The sequence below is a fragment of the Gekko japonicus genome, unplaced genomic scaffold, assembly GCF_001447785.1.
Source record: "Gekko japonicus isolate JY-2015 unplaced genomic scaffold, Gekko_japonicus_V1.1 scaffold2885, whole genome shotgun sequence".
In the NCBI taxonomy this organism is placed as follows: Eukaryota; Metazoa; Chordata; class Lepidosauria; order Squamata; family Gekkonidae; genus Gekko; species Gekko japonicus.
In genome coordinates, this window is record NW_015172099.1 from 94579 (window position 1) to 104232 (window position 9654).

At 48.1% G+C, this 9654-nt stretch overlaps 1 protein-coding gene across 1 annotated transcript; it reads right to left on the reverse strand.

Moving 5' to 3' along the window:
- Nucleotides 1-71: 71 nt before the first annotated feature.
- LOC107118580 (oocyte zinc finger protein XlCOF6-like) lies at nucleotides 72-9599 on the reverse strand. Its single transcript, XM_015420942.1, has 6 exons — nucleotides 9541-9599; nucleotides 9304-9430; nucleotides 5223-5337; nucleotides 4739-4809; nucleotides 2550-2675; nucleotides 72-1781 (listed from the first exon to the last, which is right to left on the reverse strand). The coding sequence occupies exons 1-6, from the start codon at nucleotides 9597-9599 to the stop codon at nucleotides 72-74; spliced, it is 2208 nt and encodes a 735-aa protein (XP_015276428.1).
- Between the last annotated feature and the right edge of the window lie 55 nt (nucleotides 9600-9654).

The window sequence follows — 9654 nt, forward strand, 5'->3', positions numbered from 1 at the left end:
CTACAGGTTCTTAGATGTTCCTCAAGACTGCTACTGAATCTCTTCCCACACTCTGAGCATTCAAAAGGCTTCTACCCTGTGTGGATTCTGAGATGGGTTTGAAGAGTGCTACTGCGACTGAATCTCTTCCCACACTCTGAGCATTCAAAAGGCTTCTCCCCTGTGTGGGTTCTTAGATGGGTTTGAAGAGTGCCACTGCGACTGAATCCTTTCCCACATTCTGAGCATTCAAAAGGTTTCTCCCCTGTATGGGTTCTTAGATGGGTTTGAAGATGGCCAGTACGACTGAATCTCTTCCCACACAGTGAACATTCAAAAGGTTTCTCTCCTGTGTGGGTTCTTAGATGAGTTTGAAGAGTGGCACTGAAACCAAATCTCCTCCCACACAGTAAGCATTCAAAAGGCTTCTCCCCTGTGTGGGTTCTTTGATGTTCTTGAAGAGTGCTACTGCGACTGAATCTCTTCCCACACACTGAACATTCAAAAGGCTTCTCCCCTGTGTGGGTTCTTAGATGAGATTGAAGAGCGGCACTGAAACTGAATCTCTTCCCACACTCTGAACATTCAAAAGGCTTCTCCCCTGTGTGGGTTCTTTGATGTTCTTGAAGAGTGCTACTGCGACTGAATCCCTTGCCACACTCTGAGCATTTAAAAGGCTTCTCCCCTGTGTGGGTTCTAAGATGGGTTTGAAGATTGCCACTGCAACTGAATCTCTTCCCACACTCTGAGCAGTCAAAAGGCTTTTCCCCCGTGTGGGTTCTTCGATGGTTTTGAAGATTGGCACTGCGATTGAATCTCTTCCCACACTCTGAGCATTCAAAAGGCTTCTCGCCTGTGTGCGTTCTTAGATGTCTTTGAAGATGGCCACTGCGACTGAATCTCTTCCCACATTCTGAGCATTCAAAAGGCTTCTCCCCTGTGTGGGTTCTTAGATGGGTTTGAAGACTGCCACTACGACTGAATCTCTTCCCACACTCTGAGCATTCAAAAGGCTTCTCCCCTGTGTGGGTTCTTAGATGGGTTTTAAGAGTGCCACTGCGACTGAATCTCTTCCCACATTCTGAGCATTCAAAAGGTTTCTCCCCTGTGTGGGTTCTTAGGTGGGTTTGAAGATGGCCAGTACGACTGAATCTCTTCCCACATTCTGAGCATTCAAAAGGCTTCTCTCCTGTTTGATTTCTTAAGTCAGTTTGAAGGAGGCCCTTTTGACTGAATTCCTTTTCACATTCTGAGCATTCAAAAGGCTTCTCCCCTCTGTGGGTTCTTAGATGGGTTTCAAGGGGGCCCCTTTGACTGAATCTCTTCCCACACTCTGAGCATTTAAAAGGCTTCTCCCCACTGTGGATTCGTTGGTGTACAAGGAGCTGTGATCTGTATTTGAAGTAGTTTCCACACCAAAAGCATTTACATGCATTCATTATACTGTGCTTTGGAAAACATTTATTACCTTTTTCTCCCACAGAGAGCTTCATTCTACTCCCTGAGCAAATAAATAGCTTCCCTCCTGTATGAATCATTTGGTGCTGAAGAAGGTCTAATTTCTTTGAGAATCTCTTGTCACAGTCTGAGCAGCTATACGGTTTCTTTCCTCTATGTGTTCTTTGAAGTCGAAGGAGCTCTGCTCTGCAAATCATGGTCTTTCCACACTCCAGCCAGTGATGGGTCTTCTTTCCACTGTGCATTCCTAAATGGACATTATACTGGGATTTATTCGTGAAGTTCATTCCACATGCCAAGCACTTGCATGTTTCCTTCACCGTGTGAATTACTTCTCGGAAATCCTGCCGTTGGCAAGGAATGGATTTACCCCTCTTATGAATGATGTGGCTTCCTTTCTGCCTCTTAGATCCAGCTTGGTTTCTGAAGTTTCCTCTCAAGTCTTCATTCCTGACGTCATCTGTCGATAGAGGATGCAGTTCCTCATCCTCCTCATTCCTCTGATCATCCCCTGCTGGAATAAGGAAAGAGATCCTGTTAGAATCCATGCAAGGAACTCTGATCTGCACCTGAATTTCCAAATATTACAGTGGCTTCTTCCTGCTGTATGCTGAAGTCTACAATAACCCACTGGCCCCACTGGTGGACCTCCTGATGGCACCTGGTATTTTTGGCCACTGTGTGACAGAATGTTGGACTGGATGGGCCTTTGGCGTGATCCAACATTGGCGTCTCTTATGTTCTTAACATACTCTTTAAAAGTACATGAAGCCTTCTATATGAGACATGCTTGGTTTAAATTCTGACTGTTTCTATGGTTCCCCAGGTGTGTCACTTTTTAATGTGAAGTAAGGGCTCTTTTTTGACTGAAGCACTTTCCACACGGCAAGCAATTTTACCGTTTCTCACCTAAGGGACTTTCTGCTTGCAAAATGACGTTCATTCTCTGACTGAAGGTCTTTGCCAAGGCCACGCTTTTATTATCCATGCAGTGGATTCTCTGGTTAGGATCGGGCCTTTGTCCCTTCTCTTTTTGATTGACCCTTCTTCTTGTACTTTAATTTCACGGAAACCCCCTCCTCAGTAAGGAATGGGCTTATCCCTCCTCTTACCTGCTTGGCTTCCCTCCTGCTTCTGTGGTCCAGCTCCATTTCCGAAGTGTCCTTCAGCATCTTCATTCTTGACTTTTTCCAAAGAGAACCCTTGGAATTCCCCAGCTGTCTCCTCTGCATCTGCTCCTGAAATAAAGAAAGAGTTTCGATTAGTGCCTATGCGAGAAGCCAAGGCACCAGTCAGGCACTGCTCAGGAATGGGGGTGGATTTCTGTTATCCGATCATCTTTCCTCCTAAACTGAGATGCTGGTCACACCGTATCCCTGCCAGGCCCTCCTGCAGAGCTGTTTTTATATTCTCTCTATCCTTCCCCTCCCCAAATTTCCCACATGTATCTTAAGAGGTAAAGTGGCAAAATATTGTTCCCCCCCCCAATTCGAAATTGACTCACCATGTTTTTTTTACTTTTGATTCTCTGCACTTGATGATTAGCTACAAGAGGTTGCCAAGATATCCAGTTCACTGAGAGTTTCTTCCAGTTGTCAACAGAGCCAAGAGGAGCTGTTTTTTAGCCTCCGCAAAATACATGCTTTCCAGGGGGAGGAGAGAAGCCGGGAGCTCACAAAGCGAACCCCACAGCTCATAGAGGGCCCCCGTGGTTTTTGGAAAAGAAGCCATTTGGGGGGGGGGGGTAGTGACAGGTGAGAAAACCAGCCATGCAGTGTAGGGCCACCTTTCTCAAGGTCAGAGCCATGTTTTTACACTTTCTGAGCCATCCTCTGCACCTTAGCTGGGCCTCTCTCTTGTCTGAAGCACAGCCACGTCTGAATCATCGAGGCAGTTCTGCCTTTCCTAGAAGCACAGAGCCAGCCAATCTCTCCAGAAAGAAGTATATTTTATTGTCAGCTAGAGAGAGCCAGAAGACTGATTATCAGGCCTCCGGGTCATCAACTCCTTACAGTAGAGTAAGGCCCTCTGGAAGCCCATCCCAGAGGAACACGCAGTGTCCAAAAAGTCCTGATTAGACTGAAGAAGAGTCTGTCCTGTTCCATCCTCCCAAAGCACCTGACGGACTAAGTGAACACACAGCAAGCATGCAGTTATTCAAGTGTTCAGCATGACCAGGGGGATGACATCTAAATGTGGGGACGTTAGTCTGGCAGACCCTTAGAGCAGCAGAGGGTTGGCATTGCTGTCAACCCTCTTCCCTGGGGACCCCCGGCCTTGGGGGAACTTGGGCATCGGGGCATGCTGAGTGGACAGGTATTCCTGGCTTTTCTCTCTGTGTTTGTACTTTTTTTTGGCAGATGGTTTTCTGACTCAATTGGCTGGAAGGGACTTAGCCTTTGGGAAGGAGTTGGTCGCTTGCCTCTTGGGCAGGTGGCTATAGTGCTTTCTCTATCCTGTTCTGGCTCAAACAAACTGTGCCTCAACTGAGAACCTGACTCTGTCTTTACTGGGCTGACAGTTTCAGTGGGAATTTCTTCAGTAACACAAGATCCTGCTCTCTTGGGGTGAGGACTGATTCTCATCACCACAACAGAAGGTGCTCTGTAATTTGGCATAAGCCTCTTGTCCTTGGGTGGCAGAGTTAACTGGTGGAACTACCCACTGCAGGCCACCCTTGAAAGGTAGAACAGCTCCAAAGAAAGCAATCAAACCCATTTCCACGTAATAGTAAGGCCTGAAAAAATCCAGGGGACCGCTGTAGGAATGGCTTGGGTGATGCCCACCACACTGGCCATGCTGAACCATCATGTTCACTGCCACCCCAACTCCTTGAGCCCCCCAGCAAGGGTGGGGGGTAGCCAGGCAGTCCTCACAACCACATGTTGCTTTTCAATATTTTGATTCATGCATCATCCCAGTGGCAGCAATCCAGACCTTGGGCACCTACGAAAGGTCCTTACCCAGAGAGGCCACACTCCCGTAGTTCTCCAGCATGACGTCTCTGTAGAGAGCTCTTTGGCCCGGAGCCAGCAAGGCCCACTCCGCCTCAGTGAAATACACAGCCACCTCCTCAAAGGAAAAGGGAGACTGAAAGGAAAAGCAGATTCCCTCGTCAGAGATCAGTCCAGGCAGAGACTACACTCTCTCGATGGGAGCATTCTGGGAGGGTGCAAGATATAGAGTTGGGCATGCGTGAGGAGAGTGCGGTTCAGAGCCTGTCTCTCCTTGGTCAGCAGGACCAAAAGCCTCCTTGAGAAAGGAGGGGGGACCTGACTATCCCCCAGTCTTCCCCCCCTACCTGGACCAGCGGTGAAGCAGCTGTTTCCACTCCTCTGAAAAGACGACAGGTTGACAACATCTCTTCACTGCCTACAAGGGAGGGAAAATGGGAAGGATAAATGTTAATCACAAGTTCCTATTTTGTTTGCTTCTTTCAATTCTGCTTCACCCATTTCTCAGGGTTGTGACACCTTGTCTTCTTTACACTCAAGAATATTTGTAATGACTTTTAGGAAGCAGCAGGTGCCCATGAGCCTCAGCATAAATGCTGCCAACACTTTTGTGAGACTTGAAATGTGTCCTGTGCACCCTGGAGCTCCAAAGGCTGCAGCATCTTTGTTGGACCAGACCAAAAGTGGCCATCACCACATCCTATGGAACGCTGTCCCAGAACTCCATTCTATGTAGTCTGCAAAAGTATTCCCCTTTTCTCCTGTCTTGAACCTTATGCCCAACAACTTGACTAGGTGCCCTAATCCCATCTAGGCAGAAGGCACCCTTACCACTTGACAGGGCATCTCGGGCATCCTCCTGGGCCTGTGCCCTCTGACTTTCCTCTGACGGAGCTCCTTCTGCCTCAGAGAGCTTTGCTTCCATCTTCACGGATCGTCCCCACATCTGAAACAACAGGAAGGGGGGGCGGTAAGAGAAAGAATTGAGATATCTAGCGGTAGAAATATCTAAGAAAAGATGGGAACAGTACACTGAGGAATTATACTATAGAGATGAAAGGACAACAGATTCCTTTCCAGAAGAATCTTTTGAAGAAGAACTAACAGTTTTAGAAAGTAAAGGGAAAACTGCACTGAGAGCAATTGGGAGAATCAGATCACCAGGGGTAGATTAGATATCAATAGAACTATTCCAAGGTACAGAAAAGTCTTTCAAAATCTTAACAAGAATATGCTAACAGAGATGGAAAACACAATGGCCCACAGTCTGGAAACACTCACTTTACATGGCTAATCTGACAAAAATCTGGCGCAAATCTCGGGCTCCAAAATCAGGAAAAAGAAACTTGTATTTGATTTAATGGAAACACTGCTCATTTCACGCCTTGTTTTGTACTTCAGACACAAGAAATGTCTGATTATGCCCTTGTCTTACTGTGCCTAATAAACTTTACTCTTTGGAAAGAAAGTTGTTGGGACCTGATTGCTTGGGACTCTGACAATGGCTGGTTTTAAAAGAAACGAGTCTGCCACAACAACTGTTTGCATTGATGCGCAACCTGTACTCTGAACAAGAGGCCAGTGTTAGGACAGAAGACGGAGAAACAGAATGGTTTCCAAACTGGAAAAAGTATCAGACGACAATGTATTTTATTTCCCTTTCTCTTCAATCTGTATGCAGAACATATCATACAGAAAGGTGGATTCGATTTAGATGAAGGAGGAGCGACATATTGGCAGAAAAAACAGTAACTATTTGAGATATGCAGTTGACACCGCATTACTGGCAGAGAATAGTGAAGTCTTCAAACAACTACCGATGTAGGTTAAAGCAGGAAGCGCCAAAGCGGGATTACATCTGAACATCAAGAAGACAAAAGACTGGAATTCCAGAAATTTAGGGTTAATGATGAAGAACTTGAAATTGCTCAAGACTTTCTGTTCCCTGGCTCCATCATCAACCACAAGGGAGACAACAAGCAAATCAGGAGTCTGAGGCTGGGAAGGGCAGCCCAGAAGGAGCTAGAAAAGATTCTCTAGTGTAAGGTGACCAAGATCCATGCCACAGTAGTTCTCATTCCTATACCTGGGGGGGAAGGAGTAGGAGAAGAAGAACTGGATTTATATCCTGCCCTTTACTTGGAGTCTGAGAGCAGCTTACAATCTCCTTTCCTTCCTCTCCCCACAACAGTGTCCGGTCCCCCACAGCTATTAATCCAATACACGTTTAGGCAAAGTAGTATTTTATTAAAGCTATGATAGAGCAGGAACAAGTTCACTGTCCAGAATGCCTGGGCCAGAGTGGGCAAGGAATAATGTAAGACATTGAAACAGAGTAATAACCAATAATCTCCATTCCCGCCAAGCGGGCAGACTCCAGGTTACGCGCTCAAAAGCCTGAGAAGCAACGTTCCTTAAAACCTAAACAATTACAGCTTCACACGGTGCAGTTCATTATACATTTGGCAAAGCAGCTCCCCCACACACCTGTTAACCTTGCAGATAAGCGTTGCCTAGCATTTACAGACAGGAATGCATGAGACAAGATCATACACAGGGAAGAAAGGGCATGCGCAGATGCCAGGGGAGTGAGGGGGGGTAACCAACTGCCTCCCAGTCTTCTATGGCAGCTAGCTGACAAACAGACACCCCGTGAGGTAGATGGGGCTGAGAGAGCTCTGAGAAAACTGCTCTTGAGAGAACAGCCACTGACCCAAGGTCACCCAATGGCTGCATGTCGAGGTGTGGGGAATCAAACCTGGTTCTCTAGATTAGAGTCCGCCACTCTTAACCACTACACCAAATGGGCTCCTAGTTGTGGTATTGGAGGAGAGTTTTTATTGATACTGTGTACCACCAAAAAGTCAAATCAGGATGGAAAAGAAGACCAAACATGGGATAGATTGACTCAATCAAGGAAGCCACAGTCCTCAGTTTATAAGATTTGAGGAAGGCTCTTAACAAAAGGACATTCTGGACGACATTAATTCATAAGGTTGCTACAAGTTGGAAGCAGAAATATCTGACAGGAAGCCTTAGGATAAGGTCACTGCTTGAACTGAGTGCATGAAAACCCCTCACCTGCTCTGCCTGCCTCTTCTCCTCTGCCTGACTCAGGAGGAAACCTTCGGCCAGGGCCACCGCCTGGGAACTGGTCTCTGGCCCACATCCACTGACCCAGCATTGCATTTCCTGGGGCAGGACGGACAGGAACTGCTCCAGGATCACCAGGTCCAGGATCTGCTTCTTGGTGTTCCTCTCTGGCTGCAGCCAGTGGTTGCAAAGTCCATGGAGCCGGCTGCAAACCTCTCGGGGCCCATCAGCCTCATGGTAACAGAACTGCCGGAAGCATCGGCTGCGTATACCTGTGGTCATAGTGTCCTGAGCCAAGATCTCTGGCACAGCTCTTTCCCAAAATTCAGTAGCACTCCCTGCTGGGATGGGATGGGGAGCTTTCCTCGATCTCTTGCCAATTCCAAGGCCTTCTGGATCGTCCTCTTCCATTTCCTTCTCCTTTCTCTTGGATTGCCTCTGACTGTGGAAAGACACCCTTATTCACTTGCCTATGAAGAAGGAAAGATATCAAAAAGGCAGAAAGAAACCAAAAGAGAAATGAGTTATATCAGTGACCCTGTTCAGACAGACCTAAGTGGATCAGAAGGAGCGTCCATGCTGTAGTTTGCGGATCAGGATTAACGTCATTGCCTTATATTAAGTATCAAGCTTTTTAAATTATGTTGTCGAAGGCTTTCATGGTCGGAGTTCATTAGCTGCTGTAGATTGTCTGGGTTGTCTGGCCGTGGTCTTGGCATTGTAGCTCCTGACATTTCGCCAGTAGCTGTGACTGGCATCCTCAGAGGTAAAACGCAGAAAGATGGAGTGCTCTCTGTATCAAGGTGAGAAGAAGAATTTTTTTTTTTTACATTATGCTTGTTTGGGTCCTTCAGGAAAGAAAAACATCTCTTTCAGTCCCTTTAAAAATCTGCTGTGGATGTTATGAGCTTGGCCTCTGGTACCTGGGGAGCAGTCTGTCTAGTGGGTGCATCTCAAGGTAAACTGGAGCCCAGCACAAAGCGACTGGGAAGGGCTTAACTACTGCAGAGAGCTCCTCCATAGGCTGGAAGGGCTGGGCAAGAGCTCTGCCCAAGCAGCCAGCCCCTCCAAAGAAAGGGGCAGAGGGGCCTCTCCAGATCAGGGCACAGGGGCTGCTGGGGCAAACAGGAGCCGGAGGCAGTGATGCGGCAGAGGTCCTCAACTGCTTCCCGGCTGCTGTGGCGAAATGGCTGAGTGAACAGGTTGAAACTGAACTGTCACAGTGACATGGAGACTGGACTAGATCAATGCCCTATACGTTACAAAAGACCAATCCAGAAACTCCAGCTGGTGCAGAACGGCAGGACTCAGCCATTATCTTCAGCTAGACGAATTACTCCCCTTCTGCAGTCCCTCCACTGGCTGGCCTGGACAGGGGCCTTCTCCGTTATTGCCCCCAGGAATTGTCTGCCTGAGGGGGTCAGGAAGGCACCCACTCGCCTGGCTTTCCAGAGCAAAACTGAATTATCCAAGAGGGCTTTTCTAAGCAAGCAATAGGGTAGCACTTGAGAAAAGGCTTCACGAGGTTACGTGGGTACATCTTTAGGACACGGGGGTCTGACTGACTGCGTTTAGTTTGCTGTAAGCCGGATCCCTCTATGCCACCTTACCATAGATGCTTTCCCTCAAAACTGCCTCTCAGATTTCTGGTCAGTTCTCCGACCCAAATTCTATTGCACAGTTTATTGAATGTATTGATTGTAGGGCGTCCCACTAAAGGACTAACTATCATTAGTGTAAATAAATTACGTAACTGCAGATGGGGGGAGCACCGCCCCAAAGGAGAGGTATTTGGGCAGCCCCCTCGGCACGAAGGAACCTTCCCCTGGAATCCCGCCTGGGGCTTCTTCCCGGGCCTCCCTCCGACCTCCCCGGAGGAAGATTTATTCCGAGTTCCAAATTTCAGATCCCGCCTTTCAGACCCTGCCGGGGGCCCCATCCGGGGGCTAACGAAGGGAAACGTCCGACAGAGAAACCACCTGTTAGAAAGGACTGATTCCTCCCCCGCCGCCGCCGCACGAGAGCGGACCGTCTTTCTTCCCAGATGGTGACTTACTCGAGAGGAGACCTTCCCGGGATCCGGCTCCCGGGCTCTTCTTCGCCGCCGCGGCCCATCCGAAGCCCCCCCCCCTCCCCTCTCCCCATTCAGAAGCAGACAGTTCCGCCCCCC